Below are 19217 nucleotides of genomic sequence, written 5' to 3'. Positions count from 1 at the left end.
TTTTTAAAATTTGCTATTAGTATATAAGAATTTATATTGAGAATAGATATAGAAATAAATGATAACGATGCAAAGTAGAATGTTTCATGAATTTCCGAGTGATACCCTGAAAAGGAGTCAGATTGTATGTGTTAGATTTATAAATTGTGCTGGTAATGCTCAGCAATGGCTCAGTAATAGAACATCTAGCCGCGTCTTTCGAGGCGATCGAAGTTCAGCCGGCTAGCTTCGTATTCAGATCTTAAGAAAGGTGGTAAAGGTAACCACCCTATGGCAGAGCATTTTCTGCTTCAGTAGTGGCAGCACGTAGGAGGTAGTGGGGGGTGCTTCGAAGGCTTAAAAGGCCTTCCAACGTCCTTGTAACACGCAGTCTTGGAATCAAACGTACTAGTATTCCGCGTAAGATAGATCAAAAGTGCGAAGAATAATCTCGCCTAACTTTGCCGTCACGGGTTCCGTCAGACTTCCATCGGAGTGATCTGGTGTATCCGAGATTAATCCGTTAAGAAGATAAGAGGAATAGTTTGGGGTGAAAGTATCGAAGTGAAGAAATTAAAAATCTAATCAGGAAAGGAAGTGATTTTTTTCCCTCGCAAGTCATCTCTTTGATAGAGCTTGGATTCGTGATTTGTGACCACAAGTGGTAATAATTAAATATTGTTTGCATAACAATTGAGAGATCATGAGAGACGGAATGGGTCTTCGAATAATTATATCCATCCTATTGGTCATATCAATCTTTTCGCCGCCGATGTCCGCTGCCCTCACAACTTTTGGGAAGAGCAATCCACAGAATCAAAACCCGAATCCACCGCCGCCGCCTACACCAAGTATGTAATAAACGAAAATTCAAAGATTATATTGTTAATCTAATGTATAATGTTTCTAAATAATTATAATTTGAAAATAATTATTGAATGCAATAATTTAATATGTTCTCATATTAATTTCACCATTCATAAAGTACAATCCAACTTTATTTTAAAGCAAATTTATGAGTAGCAGACAAACATCATAATGCATGTATCGATTCTGTTATATTATTTTCTAATGACTTAATATTAAGAGAACGACGAATGTACGATTGTACGAATTTATATTACTCTATTATAAATAATATTTGTATATTTACTTTATGTATACAAACTTAATTACATCGTAGATTATATAAAATGTAATTTTATTAAGCGTGATAACTACTTTAATGCGTAAATTATGATACTTATTTTCGGTAACTTCAAAACAAGATAGTTATGGATTTTCAGTAATTTCAAAAACAAGATAGTTATGGATGTGTTTTATAACATCAATCATTTCTGTGCATTTCTATGACACTTCTATAAATATGCAAATTAATGTCTAATAAATCAGTCACAATTTAAAATTGCGTAGATATAAAAATCTGATGTTTAAGTGTCAAGGTTAAACTGAAGTGAATACTAATGCTCTGCTGAATGTCAGAGTTCTAATCTGCATAGTTTTCAACGATTCTAATGTTTACATTATTTGACATTATATGCATTTGTACAATTAAGATTTTATAACAATATTAAGACAATTATAATTTAGCGAAAATTGTATTACGTACTATATTTTATCTTTGTGATGTTTCACCGGACTCGGTAATAAAGAAGAATAAAAGACGAAAAGATTCTTCGAACATTTAAATATCAAATATGCATTTATGATTACTGCAAAATCTTAGTTATTACCTTTGCTTTAAATTCGCAGATTTAATCTCTAGTTATATGGCAAAATATAATATTGCATAGATTTTTATGAGACTAAGAACACATTAAACTAGTTAAAGGTCAAATAAAATTACGGTTTCTTACACAGAATGCTAGTACATGATATAATACAATTGCAGCTGGTAAAGCTCGCGAGTGTAGGATGGAAAGTGACTGTGCTGGAATTCAAAATACAACGTGCATGGCGGATCCCCGGGATGGAAGAACTCGATGTCTCTGCGGTGATTACTCGGCACCACTTAATGGTGCCTGCGCTAACAAATTCAAAGGTAAACCAATTTTAATTAGGAAATTAATATCAAATATCAAATTTTAATTTATAGGTAAATATATCTAAAATATTTTTTGGTAGACTTCAGAAATATAGGTACTATATAACATGTGATATCACTTTCTATTTAATATTTTATGTACGTGCTTACATTCTCAATGCCTTGCATATCTTTGTTATATTTATCGTCTGAATTTCTTGAAATTAGTCAAATTTGGAAAGTCGTTTTAACTAGAAGGCGGTAGAGATTTGCATATACTTACGTGCTATATTGCAATATGTGAACACACACGTGTGATAGTGTTCGTAGCCGGTCTATGGTTATCTATGCAAATTGGTACGGGTAAAGGAGTACCGGCTCGACCTACCTTCAGTAGTTACGCCCGATACAACTCGTTTTTCTGTAGCTTCGCTTCACCGCAAGAAAAGGCGTGAATGTAGAACGGCAATAACAGTAAAAATAATAGCTCTCATATTACATTGTGTCAATAAATTATTACATTAAATATTATCTTTTCAATAAATTATTAACCAAAGTGATGGCAATAACCGTACCTGGTACGATGCAGCAAATAAATTTTGGAACTTTGGAAATCGTATAACGTGTACCAAGCAATTTGTAGTTCGATACGTAATATTAGAGGTTCGTGAAACGACCCGGAAACTCGGCAATTTCATTTGATTAGATGATCACTATGCACGTTTCCTTTCTGATCTTTGGCAGAGTTGCCGATGATTGCCTCGAACATTTTAAGGGTAATTAATTGTGATAACGAATCGATCGCTGCTTGAATTATGCTCACGCTCGAAAAGTTAAATGGGGTAATTACTACATATTTATAGTAATTAAAATCATATAAGCTCACATAAATCGTAAATCGTAAAATCCCAGGCTCGTTAAAAATAAATTTATAAATATAAATAATTATTATATCTATTGTACATATTCGGACTCCACTTTTGGAGATAGTAAGATATTTTTAATAAAATCAAGAAAGAATTCGCGTTTTGCTTTTTACAGTCGTCTATGCAAATTCTTAAGTTATTTTAAAAATTATGTTTTTGTCTTTCAGCACTACATGCAACCTGCAATTCTGACGTAGAGTGCATAGAAGATGCTCACTGTGTACAGCGTAACGGTACGGGAAGACGCTGTTATTGCCGAGAAGGATTTTACGAAGAATCTCCATTATTTTGTAACGGTAAATATTATTTCTCTTTATATTGCAAGAATTATCGTTAATAGAAATATATTATACACATTATACATATTATAGAAACATATTATGCATCTAACTGTATGGATAATGGATAATGTCAAAGTAACTTTTATCATTACTGTATTAATAGTATGGTTCAAAAATAAATTATTTTTTCATAAATATTTAAGTAAAATGTGATAACTATCATTAAAATAGTAAGTAATAATTAAAGTGAAACTTTCAATGTCTGATGAAAAGAGTTGATTAAAATAGATTTTTTTTTATTTTAGGTAAATTATACAAAATATTCACTGCAAATCCAAGTGTGTTATTTTAACTGAAGCTCTTTTTACACATTTCTTGCCGTTTTAAATGACGTCATTTAACACGGTTAAACGTATTAATACGATTAAACGTGTTAATTTAACACGGAACAAAACATGCAAAACGAACTTCAGTCAAATGTGTCATTTTTAAACGTTTATGGGTGTAGAAATAACACACTTGGATTTACAGTGTTCTATTCGGTGACAAAATACATTCTAAAAGTTTTAATATAAATATGTCATATAACATGTCGCTATATTAATTAGTATTTAATAATACTAATTAAAAATTTTGTTTTAAAATTGATATTTAGTATTTTTTCTGCCTTCTTTGAAAAACAGGATGTTTCAATCTATATCTACATTAAAAATTGGTAAAATATGATAATAATATTCTTGCAAAATACTGCTTATCTCATCTTTAGGATTATAGGAAATCCAATGACGCAATAATCTCGCGTTCAGCTACTTTAAGATTTGCTATCATAAACATGTGTTGCAACAAATAAAAATTTGAATTTCTTTCAATAATCTATGAGATAATTGAATATCGCCTTTCATGTGCAATGTATTAAAAAATTAGCTTAAAATATTTACATTTTTTGTAGGTTGCTCATCCATCTTCACGTTGTATACAACGACACTTCTGGCTGTTTCGCTCGTGCTTGGAAGATTTAACTGCATCTAAAATATTCAAGCTTTAAAGAATTATCTTGATAACTCCTGAGTCTGTACGATAACCTACAGTAGAAAAACATAATAATTCTTCGAACCAACGAATCAAAAGAGAAGTCGCCTAAACCATACATTTATCTGTAAAAGTATCCATTTAGGTTTTAATGAAAGCGTTTAAGTAAAATGTTGTACGTACGAATACGTTTGAGTTTCAGAATGGTAATGCACATTTATGTGTCAAATAACTATGAACTACGAGAAATGTTCACCGGATATAAATTATTTCAATAATCGCGCACTTTTCCTTCATTATTCTTTACAAATTTTTTAGAGAGAAATGATTTTCTTCTTCAACGAGAATTTGCTTAATCGCCATCTTACTAGCAAATTTCTGACAAACGATTATATGAAATAATAGGATGTTTACGTATCTTGTGTAAGCTATTTAAATTTTATAATACTATTTTATAATACTATCATATTTAATATCATTTAATATGAAATACGATAGCACAAAGATTAATTTCTTCACACTGAAACAATCGTTATTATTTTTATTTGTAGTTTGAGAAAAATACGCGATTTCTAGAAAAGTTTTATGTAAAAAAATGCATTATATGTTGCAAATATACATGTAAAGTTTAGTATTTTCTTTTGATTCCTTTTAGACTAGAGAAATGATCTTCATATCATCTTATAGCTAATATATCAATTTATAATCGACAAGTCTTATACAGCTGGGCTATAAGATGCATAAAATATACTCAATTTAAACTATTAAAAAAACTTAAATATATTCGAATTATTATTCTTATTTTCTGTAAGAACAATGAGTGGTTCAGAATTTCCAGTTGCTTTTAATTTAAAAAATCCTCGGAAATAAATAATTTTGTCGCATCTGGATAACTTTTATTCAAACATCATCATTAATTATATCTTATATTATTGTGCGGACAATATAATTTAATTATGAATCTATAACTTGGATTCGTAATGCAAAATTAAAGAAATAAACGTTAATTCTGAATCACTTTGTGACTATAAATCAATCGTAAATAAGTAAGCGATCTCGCGATTCTTCGTACTCGCCTATATTCTTACAATTAGTACAACGAGTGCTTTAAAGTTATTACAATTAGAAAAAATTGTTATAGTTGTTATAATGGCAATTAAATTAGGATAAACACCAAATTCATTATTTTATATAAATTTTTTCGTGTTTGATGTGTGATCATAGTCTGCCATTTCATTACTATTACGATATTCTTATTCTGTTATATGTAATGTTATATGTAATGATCATAACACGAGTGTGAAAGACTAAAAGAATATATAACGTATTTCAGATAAAATTTATTAGATATCGAATTTGACTACTTTTAGAGTCTGAAGTAACAGAATACATAATGCTTTGATAGTAAATTTTTGCAGTGTACATGATTGAGCTTCGTATTTTAACTGCACTCTAAAGGATAAAAGCATTCACAAAGATGCACGTATTAATATATTTATAGTTAGTATAATTTATTCTTAAGTCATATTCTCCTTAATGCATGAAGTGTATTAAAAGAAAGTAAAAAAGATCTATTAATAAAATGTTCACAAAATTCCTACAAAGTTGCACACCACATGCAATTTTCTAAATATTTTAGAATTCTAATCTTAAAATTCAGTAATAATTAAATCGTTCATCAACCATTATATCAATTTTATCTTAAATCTGCAAATCGATTTGAATGTGCGACATCGAAATAAGTTCTGAAAAAGTTGTGAAAAATATACACTTTTGCTAATTATATATAATAAATGCATTCGATAGATAATATGTATATTTATTTCTCCGCGCTATTTTCTCTACATTTAGTAATCGCATATAGATTAGTCGCGTAGTTTAATTTATCATAATGTAAGTATCTTTTGTATAAACTTTGTAATGTGATAATGGTCAAGAAAACGTTATAGTACTAGATATTAATCTCACTGTCGTTTTATGTACTTAAATATTTCTTGCACAAATAAATTCTTGAACCTTTTCACAATACTTATTTATTCTTTAAAAGGAGTATTCAGTGTAAAAAATGAAAATCTCTTCATAAATTTAACACAATTATTTTATTTATCTCAATGTAATCACTTTTATATTGTCACTTTTTTCTAAATACCAATTGTGTTACAGTGTTTCCCTTCTGTCCACCAAACTGGAAGGTATCCGTAGGAAGTTCACTATTGAGTTCGAAATCTGCGAACAATAATCACATTTGATAATGTACATACATCCCAAGAGATTATGTTCGCAATATTTCCAAGATAATGATGCGAAAGCGATAATTTCTTTTACGAGAACAACACCTGTCTTTTGATAAAATAATCCAAAAAATTGTAAACACGTCATCGCACGCGCGCGATAAATCTGATTGAGGGAATATTGTAATAATATAAATAATAATATATAATTAATATTTTAAATTATTATTGTAATTAATATTTTGTTTAATATTTACTTCAAAAACAGATACTAAAATTTTAATTAATAATAGTACTAACGACTCGCAAAATGCTTCAGCAGTTCCTCTTTGGTCCAGTTACAGGATGTCAAGACGAAATATCCATCTGGCAAAAGGATGCGGTATATATTTTCTATATATTTCTGTCGCTTTGCCATCGGATCTTCCGGGTTTAAACTGATAGCGTCGTAAGTGCCTTTATCATGAACGACTTTAAAATCATGCGGCAACGTGTTGTTGAGTATGTCGCAGATCTCGATCTTTACATTCGGCAAATTGTTATCGTTCAGCACCATGCGGGCCAGATCCACCCCTTTCTGTGAGTAATCCACCCCCGTCAAGTTCGTGAATCCCTCTTTCGCGAGTTCCACCAAAGTCATCGCATTACCGCATCCTACGTCGATCATCTTATCGCTCTCTTTGTTGAAATCCAATTTCGTGGCGATCCATCTAGAAAATGACTTTCCTTATATCAGTTTTGATATTTTTGAAGCTCGTTACCTTACACGTAACGATCTTCATTCGTTTTATTTGCTTTTGTCTATTTTAAACATCTTCAAAAAAATAATGGAATTTGTTTTCGAACAGACTGAATTTCAGGAAAAATTAATTATTCCCCTTTAGTATGGAGTTATTTCCTCTATATTGTATATTACGTATTAAAGATATAAATTGTAATATAAAGAATTTTGTTTATTTCACGCACGTAGTAAAATTATACTAATAAAATACCCAGACTGCGAAATTTTACACGATTTTTAACCATTCTAATTATCTCGAGCTGCGTGAAAAAGAGCGGACGAATTATTTCAAGGAGCACTAAATCATAAATATTTAATATTTCTAAAATATTAATTAACGCAAAATATTTAAATACTAGAACTACCAAAGTGGTTAAAATGACAGGTGAGTAATATATTTTTCATAAAAATTATTCAAATTTGTAACGGTGCATTTTCTGAGAGTTTCCACGACTTTTGCTGCAATCTATAAATGATTAGATGACTAACATTTCAAAGATATATAATATATATTTAAATAGTAGAAATAGGTATACGTTAATCGTCGGTAGTTCTAGTGCCAGGAAGAAAAAAATAAACGGCCGAAACGAGCAAAGGATGTAAAGATTAAATTAAAAATCCCGTTTATTCATATTACTTATTTATATCCTATCGTTGCTCGTTTTCCTTTATCATATAGCTTCGCTTCTAACGAGTGGAAAACTTTAGTTTAATTAGAAAATGATAATTTTTAATCCGACAATTGTGAATTGCGAATATTATTCATGTAAAGAGTGGGCTTACGATTATCCGCAGTAGAAAAAGGTATCGCGGGGCCGACGCCGAAACGCTACCGACGGAGAGGACGGGACGCCGCAGGGTCTCACAGATGTCGCCACTAGTAGCGGCGCGCGGGGTAGAGTCTCGATCGCGGCTGTTTGCGTTTCCGCGGGAAAGAGTTTATCGATTTCTACCGCGGTGTGCTGTTTACTCCGCGGTGCGAGACGCGTGCTCGCGTGCCGGCCCTTGGCTACGCTTACCGTACGACCTTGCGTGCGTTGGCCGCGCCGAACCATATCTCGCCCACGTCCCCGTGGTCGCGGAAGTTGTCGAGCTCCTGCGCGTACGCGTTCTCCCAGCTGCGGCAACAGAGAGCGGGGGCAACAGAGGCAGAGGGTCAGAGAGAAAAGCGGCGAGTGATGCACAACGGGTGTCGCGCGGTCACGGTACGTATTTACTCACAACTCGAGAGTGCCCAGATCCGACGACGTCAGCTCCTCGCTCGCCCGCTCTGTCATTATTCCGCCGCGGCTTCGCCTGACGAAGTCGAATGCGACGATGCCGAGATCCCTGTCGGGTCTCGCGACGCACGAGGGATCTGCTCGGGCGGTACCGGGTCCGACCGCGTAGACTTTTAATGAGTAATCGCGATCGCTCAACGGGTTGATCGCGTTGTCGTAAAAAAATGGAGTTAATTGGGAGTCGGACGCAAACTTGACAGGCGCGAACTGTCAAGTTTTATTCACTCACGAACCGGTCCGACAAAATCTCAACGTGGTAGGATCTCGTTAGTTCGAAATTTCACGACGAGGTGGTAGCACCGTTTAGATATTCTCCGCGACAAACGCACGTTGCTTTGCTAATTGATAAATAATTAGAAATGCGCGCTTGCTAAAGCACGATTAGAGCAAATTATCGTTAGATTAAGTTAATATAATAAAAGCAACGAAGATAGAGCTCTTTTGTAGCTTTACTCAATTGTGCATATTTATTTGAAATACAAAAAAAAATTAGTTTGTTAGTAGTCCTTCGCGAACTTTTCTTTTTAAACACAGCAACGAGGTCCCTTGCTAACTCGATTGCGTACCATTAGACAGTCCTTTGGACGGTCCTTCGCTAATTGGTCCAAATCTTAACGAGATGAATCTCTATGATTTCTTTTGGACTTGCTGTTATGTATTGATTTCTTAGACATAATGATTTACTAAATGTGGGATTTTTTCAAAACAAGGAAGGAAAGAAGTTTGGTTTATTTTTCTCTTAACTATCTAATTGTTCTTGACATTTTTTTTATATGTTATATTAATATTTTGTAATATATTGCACGGCTAGTGCAGGTGTTTAAATTTTTACTGCGCTATCTGGTAGCCATAACGCTAACTGCAGAGTTGTCTATTTCAGACTATTTTATCCACGTTGCGAAGGAACACTCTTCGGTTTTTTACTTCGAGAGAATTTACTTTAATAATTTATTTCAGGAAACGGATGCATTTGCCAGGAATAATATAATATAATATTAATATGATTGTGCAATAAATATGTGAAATCGAATGTGTAACGTTTAGTTTGTTTTGTTGTGTTTAAATAATTTCTGTTCACGTGGAACTGTCATTATTTATCTGAGGAAGCAAATTGCGTAGGATTAAAAATCTTGATTGATTGTATACCGAATCGTTTACGCACGATTCCTACTTATACGCGATTACATGTGTATTTGCCTGTGTTACGTCGAACCTAACCTAGTCACGAGGATTTGACTTATTTGCTGTTATCAAACGGTATAATTTGCACTGTCATCGTGATAGTGCACAACTCACTAGTCTCATAACGCTCGTCGTGATAACCTCTACGTTGCAATTTTTAATTTTTCAGCCTTCAAGGTTATTAAGTGCTATTTAAATATGAGCATTAACAGTATGTTAACGAGCCTGTTATGTTTCGGTAAGTCAATAGACCCCGATACTTTAAACCACCTCTTGCAGAAACAATGAAATAAACCTGTCAAGTAACAGCAGTAGAATGTTAATGATAAATTCTCCTTTTATCGCGCTCAACATTTAGAATTTTATTAGCCATAATGTGAACGCCGAGAATACATCTCACTGTTTAAAGTGGCACGCAAATGGGCTTTTTTAATATTACAAACTTTGAATTTATGAAATCTATTATATTTCATGAAACGGGATATTACTGTAAGCTATAGTTTGTGCAGTTTTTCTGATTTACATGTGGAATAGTTTTATGTTTTGCTTCATATTCGTGATTTCCATTTGTCTTTGAAATTTTCTTCCGTAGAGTGATGAAATAAATACTAGATAATTGTAATATAATGTTGTACAGGACGACAGTGCACAAAATCTGCTGCTGTAGCACGATGCTACGCTTCTGTTGCTGCAAATCCAGTGGACAAAGACGGTGTAAAACCAAAGACTGGTATAGTAATGTTAAATATGGGTGGTCCTAGCAACACTGATCAGGTCCATGAGTATTTGTTAAGAATAATGACCGATCGTGACATGATCCAACTGCCAATTCAAAGGTTTTAATTTTATAATCTAAATTTGATAGATATATCATGATATAGAAGCGGATATTATGTAGGAGATATCTTATATAGAAGTATGTTGCAGTAAATTAGGTCCTTGGATAGCCAAACGACGTACTCCGGAAGTACAGAAAAAGTATTCTGAGATTGGTGGTGGATCGCCAATTCTAAAATGGACGAATAAGCAGGGCGAACTTTTATGCAGGAAGCTGGATAAAATTTCGCCTGAAACCGCACCTCACAAATATTATGTTGCCTTTCGGTACGCAGATCCTCTCACAGAGGATGCTCTTGAGAGGATACGCAAGTACGGTTATCATATTTTCTTATTATTAGATAGATGTAATGTAATCTAAATATGTGCAGCGTATAAACATGATTGTAGAAACATGAATATTAGATAATTCGAATGAGTTGTGCTTTTTTCAGCGATGGAGTACAACATACTGTACTTTTTTCTCAATATCCTCAATATAGTTGTTCAACTTCAGGTTCCAGTTTTAATGCTATATACAATTATTACAAGACTAGGTGATTATTATATTTAATCCATTTTTAGCATAGATAAGACTAATTATATATAGATCGATATGAAAGATCATTGTTTTTGTTATCTATTTGTTCACATATTTCTCATAGCCAGATTTATTCAAAATTAGAGATGCAGTGTGTGTTCCGTATGCTATTGTTGAAATATATTTGCAATACATACAGAAAATATTTACATTATATAAATAAAATTATTACCTCTATTGTTTTAATGTATAGGATATAATAATTAAGAATAAATAGAAAATATAGAATATGTTGAAATATATACACAGGAAACAAGTAGAAATTACTTTGCAGAGAGTCACCAAATGGCATGAAATGGAGCATAATCGATAGATGGGCCACGCACCCGCTTCTTGTAAAAACATTTGTCGAAAGGATTAAAGAGGAACTTGCACAATTTCCTAGCGAAACAAGAGACGATGTGATAATTTTATTTTCAGCACATTCCTTGCCATTGCAGGTTACGATCACCGATCACGAATCAATGTGTATTTAGTTTTATAATCTTATTTAGAAATTAGTCTGATTTGTTTCTTTTCCGTAATTAGGTTGTAAACAGAGGAGATTCTTATCCCGCGGAAGTTGGAGCCACAGTTGCATTAGTAATGCAGGAATTAAATTACTGCAATCCATACAGCTTGGTGTGGCAATCGAAGGTATATACATAAATGTACATGCTGTAAAATTTCGTTAAAATTTAACGAAGTTTAGCCGGCTTGGAGAAAGTATTGCGTTTAGCGCGTTATGTATTACGAAATATATGTATATATTTAGGTTGGACCTACGGCATGGCTAGGACCCTTTACCGATGATGCGTTAAAGGGTTACGTTAAACAGGGCAAGAAAAATTTTATTTTGGTACCAATTGCGTTTGTAAACGAGCATATTGAAACCCTTCATGAATTGGACATAGAATACTGCCGAGAGCTCGCTGAGGAAGTAAGAAGTGCTGTCACATTTTACTGTCTAATATAAGGAACAACTAATATTTTATGTTTAATCATTCTAGCTTGGTATCGAGAGAATACGAAGAGCTGCCGCGCCTAACGATCACCCTATTTTTATCGACGCTTTGACGGACATTGTTGTGTCTCACCTTAGATCGAAACAATCTGTAAATCCGAAATTTTTAACACGATGTCCCCATTGCGTAAATTTAAGTTGCGATGCCAGCAAAAAATGGTACGCTCAGATCTGTAAAGATTAATGGTATTTGCGATAACGCGCGGGCGAAATAATAATTATAAATATTATATTATATTTAAATATTAATAATGATTATTTGTATAATCTGGCATATCAATTATATGTAATGTTATATAATGGCTTGTTAATAATTGAGTGAAAATGTACAGATCCAATGGAATGTACCTATATATTATATTTGGAAACCGTGCAAATAATATCGAATAAATTATGATACTTGTTTTATTTCGTAAATCCCTCGCAAAATTCCTCTAGAAGTTAACAGTTGAAGCAGCTGTGTTAATAAAAAGTTTTTATTTTTTTCTTATACGAACATATCGCTAGAATAGTTCTCATTTATCTTTTCGCTCCCGACTGAATCATTTCAGGATAGCTGCAGTAATATCTAGTTTCCATTAATTTTTGTTTGGTATATTTTGTTTGAATTCACGCATTCGGTGCATTTTACTTTTTTAACGAAGTAAAATCATAATTATACATCAGGTGTGCAATCAGCGATCTCGATGTTACGCTTCTCCTTTACTTGCTTATACCGGCTTCGTCTTGTAAAAGCATCGCGACAATCAGACCGTAATAATTCTATTATTGCTATACAAGAAAATTACTGCATGTCAAGCTTGATAGATCAGACCGTAATAATCCTATTATTGCTATACGAGAAAATTACTGCATTTTACATATCAAGCTTGATAATTTTCTTTAGCTGCACAGTTGCTCACAAGGTGCTCGCGATTTTGCGAATATTTTTCCATATATGGTTCTGCACATTTCTTGCATTTGCATGTAAATTTTATTATTGATGAAACCTTATTAAAATTTTGACTATTTATTTTTAATCTTTGAAACTTTTAGATAAACTCGAGAGGATAATTATATACGACATACATTTAATAAATATGATATATTACAATACATTCTTTGAAATAAGATGCGAGACAGCTATAAATAATTTTTTATTTTGCACTTACATTAATTTCAATGACTATTATAGTTTCGGTAATTGTAATAAAGTTATCGACAAGAATATCGCTATGATTGATTATCTTTATTATTTGTAGAAATTTTTTTTAAAAGATATAAACTTTATTGTATGTACAGCTCGGGATCTCTCAGAGTTGACTCTAGTCGAAGCTTCGTCAGCCTTATCATTCCGTATAAAGCAAAGAATATTGTCACTAACAATATTATTTTAACCTCTTTGAAGTGACTTTCTTTGGTCACGTGTGTAAAAAGAACAGGATTCAGGTTCTTTTCGAGATATTTAACGCACTAAATCGGCTAGCGATTGTTCGACGGATTTCAACATGCTTAAAATGGAATTTATTAATTTTTATTAATTAATTAAATTTTAAAAATGCGTTATGAGCTCTTGAATTATTTTTTTATGTATTTCATTTATTTTATATTTTATGTTGTATATCGGCATATCGTAATGTTTACTCCAATATTCAGTAAATTATTCTGACGCATAAGTACCGGATTATATATCAAATTTTTTTCATTTTTCTCGCATTTCCAAGCGCAAACATGAAATACGATGATAGATACAAAAAACTCTCTCGACCTCCTTCTGATCACGACGGTATAAGGATCAAATTTCTTGTTCCGTCAAGATAGGTATGACTAACTACGACTATCGCGAACGACGGTGGTATAGTAAAGGTCAAGTTACATCAAAGAATCGAATAAGTTGATTAGGATTAGTGATTGGAGCTATTTGATTTTAATACTCAATCACAGATAAAGGAAAAAGCGAATTTAATATCATGCTGATATTACTTTATATATCTTACGATGTGTAAAGTAAATTAATCTTTCCTTTGATAAATATCTATATAATAATACGATATCTATGGCATGTATCTATACGATACCGATTTTTTCTGGTATTGAGTGATTCTGGCACTGACGTTACTTGATATTAAGAGTATTGATAGTAACAAGATTACAGATAGAAAGTGATCTCAAAATGTATACTTATTTAATTATTTGTATTGATTTATTGGGAAACTATTATTGTTGTTAAGATATCTCTTTTCTTTCTGTTGCAAGTTATATTGAAGAGTATTAATTCTTATGAAGAAAACTCGACTAAAGGAATTTGATTTTATCTAAAATAGTTTGTCTAACAGATATTTCAGGGTAGAAAATTAAATGTTTTCCAAAAGATCCATGTCTACATCTATATTCTAAAGTTAACTTTCTTCACTCGTATATAGAGTTACGCTAAATATTTTTGAAAATTCTGTGGATAGGTATATGTTTCATCACTGGAAAAAATAAATAATTATTTTTAAGAATATATGAACGATCGAAAAAATCGTATTCGTTATTTTGAGAATGTAGAAATATGATATCTAATATTAATTTATTAGTCGGTATTTTCTTAAGTCGTGAAAGCTTAAAATATCGTTAAGGTAGTTCGTCCGTGACAGTACTGTCAAAAAGTTAACGATAGACAAATGACATATAGCCTATAGGCTGCGTTCGGAAACTTCACTCGCGTGCACACCAGTGTCGTTCTGTCCTTGTTCAATTTTTAGTTAGTAACAAAGATAGAACAATGCTGGTGTGCACTCGAGTGAAGTTTCCGAATGCAGCCATAGTATTTGGCTGGGATTGTCCGCGTTATGCATGTGTGTGTGTAAGAATCTCATATGTACATATATATAGATACTAATGTGTGCTATTAGATCTTCAATGGTTGGTTGTAGATCTTGAAAGGTATGCATCCACCGCTGTCAGAAATTGTGTACTTTACGTATCAATTGCTTCGAAAGACGGTCAAAGGTCTTGTATTTTTGTAAGAACATTCTCGTAAGTCTCTTTTTATCGTCTTCTTATTTTTCGTTAAAACCGTAAGAGTAGTTTGATCTCTACAATTAGAAACGTGATATCGGAAGACGTTTTCGTCCTGTGATACATGCAAAAAGTGCTAATTTTGACTTCCATTATTTCAACTTCGGTACGGTCAGTCTTTTCAATTGCACATGTGTGTAGAGCGTGTTTACATTAATATGCTGTCCAAATTTTACAAGATTTCTAAGAAAATGAGTTTACGGACGTACTACCTTAAATATTCGAATCAATCATATAACAAATGAATCATGTAAATAAAAATAAAACAAATACTGTATGCAAATGATAGCATTTTGTTTTAAAATAAAAAGCATACCTACAGTTAAAGCATATTTTACAATTCGTACACTTAACACGAATAATCTTTTGTTCGGTATTCTTTTTAACGTTATCATAACAACACACATTAACATCTCGAACATATGCGAATACATACTGTAAAATACAAATTGTACGTTTTATTTTTATAATTTAAATACTTCAACTAAGCAAATATTAATATATAGATAATATAATTCCTTTTTGCTTCAACTTTTTACAGTATTTGCTTCGACAGGGGTGTGAGCGAAGACGATTACTATTAGTTTCGCTATTCATTATTAAACGGCGAATAAAAGCTGCGTCGCATTAAATTTAAGCTTTATACCTCAGCACGTCGTACAAGCCCTTCGATTTCTTCGCAGGTTCTTTACGACGAGGGGTTTATCCCAGCGACAGCGTCGTCGTCGTCGTCGTCGCTGCCGCCGTCGCTGCCGTCCTCGTCGTCGGAGTGCCGTCTTCACCACCACCACTACCACCACCACCGCTGCCGCCGCCGCCGTCGCCGCTGCCGCCTCCGCGCTCGGGGTATCGAACGTGAGTCGCGCGGCGCTGCCAGCCGCGGCGCCAGCCATATAAATGCGTGGGGCCGGCGGGCGCGCTCAGTATGTGTCATGCTCTGCGAGCGCGCGCGTCGTCCGTGATGGCGGCCCGAGTGCGGTTGAAGATGCGCCGCTGCACCGGCGTGTCGCCGCTCGCCGTTCTGCTCGCGGTGTGCGCTGTGTTGGCTCCTGCCAGCGGGATGTTCGAGCACCGGCACTGCGATCACCAGCATCCGCGGGCGCACGAGGTAAGTGCCGAAAGCGTTCCCCGGAGCGAAGAGGGTCGATTCTAACCTCTCTCTCCGCGCTCTCCTTCGTTTCTGCGCCTACGGCGTTACTCCTCTCTCACTCCGCTTTCCTATCCGCGTGTATATACGCGACATCTCGTATCTCTGCGTTGCCTTTAATCTTCGCTGTATATTTTCGCGTCCGTCGCGATCGCGCTTCTCCGTTTCCCGTCCACACGCCGAATGAGTTTTTATCTCGCCGAATGTGTGGAACGTTGGGCCGAGCGCGACGGATCCAGTCACCGTTACTCGCGGTAGTAACGTCGCGTGCGTTCGCACGTGTTCGCTCCGTCTCTCTCTCTCTCTCGCGCGCGCTCGCGTTGTGAGACGGTAACAGCTGATCGCGTTTAACGACAGTCTTCAAACATTTCGACCGCTTTCTTTCGTTGCACAATCTCTCGTAATATCGCTAAAGTGATGTAAATGGTGCGCGGCTCACTGTTACTGAATTCGTTACGGTCTTCGAATTCTTATGGTTATCTTCTCGAGACACAGAATTGGTCGCGGAACGATTAAAGACGTGCGTAAATGTTTCGTTTTCGCGCGACGTTTCAACGCGCCATTCATACGTTGCGCCGATAGAAGGAAGACTCCGGTGAGTGTTTCCATGCGCGGCGGCGGGAGGGGGGAAACACGTGTTTTCGGAACAGCACGTGCTGCTGCGGGATGTCTCGGCGCGTTGACCTTCCAACCGACGCGACGCGTCGCGCGTTTCACGAACGACCGGGCTCGATGACGCTTTACGGTTTATAGCTATTGATATTATTGAGAGACGGAGTATCGCTAAAATCTCTAAGATATTTTAGAGAGTCGTTAAAATCAACCGCGCGGGTTTCGTCAATACTTTCCATTACCTTTCCCGTTTTTCCGCTTGATCTCGCGTCGCATTGACAGTATACTGTCTATAGATATCTATAGAGATGTGAGGTTCGCGTAAACAGCGCAAGATATTGACTAACTCTTGTTATAAGATATTTTAACTCTTTGCAGTTCTACTTCTAGTTCGATATAATGCTCCGCGACAGCTTATCGATGGTTCTTCAAGCATTTAAATTTGCCCGTATGTGACCTGATTGTAATCGGCATATTATATTTTTAAAACTATAAATTATTTCAAATAATAAAAATTCTTTGAATTATTAGACCCGTCGTTTAAATAAAATTGAGGACAGAATATTCGATTTTGGCTTATTTGTGAAAAATAATTTTAACTGCAAAGGCTTAATATATAATTTGGAAAGACATTGATTTTATTTATGAACAACAAAGGATTTGTTGATTGCTATTTGAGGTACGAAATTGTTGCAGTTGAAGTAATTTTATAATAGTGTATTTAAGAACTAATGTGTACCTCCATCGTTTATTGGTTTACGCAGATTGCGTACCGACTGTCTGCATTGTCTTTTCGAGGAAAATGGAATTATATTTGGATGAGATATATATTGCAATATAATGATTTAACTTTCTATATTACACGTTTTCGATGTGTGCTGTACTTTGGAGATCATTTACGTTCTATCGTAACGGATATCGTTTATCTCATTAAATCCCTATCACTCGCTAATAATATGCGTTCTTTAGACTGCGCTGCATAATATTGCAGAACGAACTTCGCTGATATTTGATGCTTAATGAATAATTCATAATTATTGTAATAATCATATCATCGATGAATATTAATTATATTCGTTGCAAATATTAATTACTATGTCGCAAATGTTCATTGATCTATAGGATATTCCATTATCTGACGCCATTTTCTACTATTGTGGGTAAACTTGTCAAAGCAGAAATAGTTTCGGTAATTAGCGTCTATAAATGAGAAGCCGTTTGCTTTCTAATTCAGCTGCAAATTGAAATTAAATCTTTTAATCGATTTTGTGATATTTTCTGTTTTAACAGATTGATTAGAAGTTATACAACAAGTTAATACTGAAGTTGTATAACAGTTAATATTGAAAATTGAAAACTTACGAGAAAACAGTTATCAAGCTTTGATTAAAGAAATATTCATTTCGCTTTGATCAAAGAGTCTGTATGAGAGAACCGCGAGATTGGTGGGAAATGTTATATCGTATGACTTGTATCGTTTATTGGGTACTGTAATAGTTTTGCGCAAATTTTAATTTCGTCCTTTTGAACGGCGGACTATTTTTCGTATGACAGAAAACAATCGACAGCGATGTGGCACAAGTTTTAAAATCGTGAATAGGCAGACAAGCCGGTCATCCGTTTCCTTTTCCATCTCGGCCCCTTTTTGCTCCCGGAAAAATAGACTCAATTTTCAGGATTGGAACGATTGGTGTACGGATGATTTTCTATTCGCAGAACGAAGTAACTTGATTGACTTTTCACTCGGTCAGATTTAACAATTTTTGCTTGGAAAAGTCAACGTAAAAATTCCCTTAGAAATAAAAATGCAACATTCCGTAATTTTTAAGATTTTCTTTCACGCGGTAAGAAAAAACGAATAGACTTTTATCGTTATCAAACATATATATTAAGCTTTTATAAAAACTGAATTTGTGATGCGTGAAATAAAAAATTTAGTGGCGATTTTTTAATTTTATCTTCAGCCCTTTTTGTTAAGCTATGGTGCAAAAGCATTGTATTTTCGCCACTTCAAAATACAAATCCGGGTCAAAAACATATTTTTCTCCAGGGGGCCGGTTATTTTCTTGCGAAAAAAAACAGGTTTTTCCATTTCGATATGAAATTGGGTGAAAAACCAGGATATTTCGATGGCACAGTGTTGTGCCCATGGGCGCAACTTCAGAATCTAACGATTCTATTGTCAGCATGTATGGTACGTGAGTTTACATATCATTCAAAACAAAAATAAAAAATGTTAACATTCAATGTTTCGCTCGGAGAAAATGAAAAGTAAACGTATTCC

General features: G+C 34.2%; 4 protein-coding genes across 7 annotated transcripts in view; 3 read left to right on the top strand and 1 right to left on the bottom strand.

Moving 5' to 3' along the window:
* The first annotated feature begins 233 nt into the window (after positions 1 to 233).
* Positions 234 to 6266, top strand: Sosie (oogenesis-related potein sosie). The gene is made up of 4 exons (XM_071700208.1): positions 234 to 830; positions 1871 to 2020; positions 3096 to 3224; positions 4159 to 6266. Exons 1-4 carry the CDS (start codon positions 683 to 685, stop codon positions 4236 to 4238), a joined length of 507 nt encoding a protein of 168 aa, XP_071556309.1. The 5' UTR covers positions 234 to 682; the 3' UTR covers positions 4239 to 6266.
* Positions 6267 to 6318: 52 nt separating this feature from the next.
* Positions 6319 to 8775, bottom strand: LOC139769285 (EEF1A lysine methyltransferase 2). Of its 2 annotated transcripts, none has more exons than XM_071700206.1 (3): positions 8472 to 8775; positions 6770 to 7179; positions 6319 to 6464 (listed from the first exon to the last, which is right to left on the bottom strand). In XM_071700206.1, the coding sequence occupies exons 1-3, from the start codon at positions 8525 to 8527 to the stop codon at positions 6370 to 6372; spliced, it is 561 nt and encodes a 186-aa protein (XP_071556307.1). In that variant the 5' UTR covers positions 8528 to 8775; the 3' UTR covers positions 6319 to 6369. The 2 variants fall into 2 exon arrangements, with proteins under 2 accessions (XP_071556307.1, XP_071556308.1); XM_071700207.1 differs by lacking the exon at positions 8472 to 8775 and adding an exon at positions 8034 to 8241.
* Positions 8104 to 12529, top strand: Fech (ferrochelatase, mitochondrial). Of its 3 annotated transcripts, none has more exons than XM_071700203.1 (9): positions 8104 to 8455; positions 9882 to 9950; positions 10350 to 10548; positions 10640 to 10861; positions 10984 to 11085; positions 11404 to 11569; positions 11658 to 11765; positions 11884 to 12048; positions 12119 to 12529. In XM_071700203.1, exons 1-9 carry the CDS (start codon positions 8119 to 8121, stop codon positions 12314 to 12316), a joined length of 1566 nt encoding a protein of 521 aa, XP_071556304.1. In that variant the 5' UTR covers positions 8104 to 8118; the 3' UTR covers positions 12317 to 12529. The 3 variants fall into 3 exon arrangements, with proteins under 3 accessions (XP_071556304.1, XP_071556305.1, XP_071556306.1); XM_071700205.1 differs by lacking the exon at positions 8104 to 8455 and adding an exon at positions 9360 to 9787; XM_071700204.1 differs by lacking the exon at positions 9882 to 9950.
* The window catches only part of Invadolysin (leishmanolysin-like peptidase, invadolysin), a 262515-nt gene continuing 251617 nt past the window's right edge, over positions 8320 to 19217 (top strand). Inside the window, exons 1-2 of the mRNA XM_071700201.1 lie at positions 8320 to 8455; positions 15858 to 16282. Coding sequence (XP_071556302.1) covers positions 16100 to 16282 — 183 coding nt within the window. The 5' untranslated portion in view covers positions 8320 to 8455; positions 15858 to 16099. The remainder of the gene's footprint in view (positions 8456 to 15857; positions 16283 to 19217) is intronic.

Source organism: Temnothorax nylanderi, unplaced genomic scaffold, assembly GCF_030848795.1.
Source record: "Temnothorax nylanderi isolate EJ_2023f unplaced genomic scaffold, tnyl_v1.0 TNYL_tig0021_pilon, whole genome shotgun sequence".
In the NCBI taxonomy this organism is placed as follows: domain Eukaryota; kingdom Metazoa; phylum Arthropoda; class Insecta; order Hymenoptera; family Formicidae; genus Temnothorax; species Temnothorax nylanderi.
Note: the sequence above shows the minus strand (reverse complement) of the source record. Positions and strands in the feature narration are given on the sequence as shown.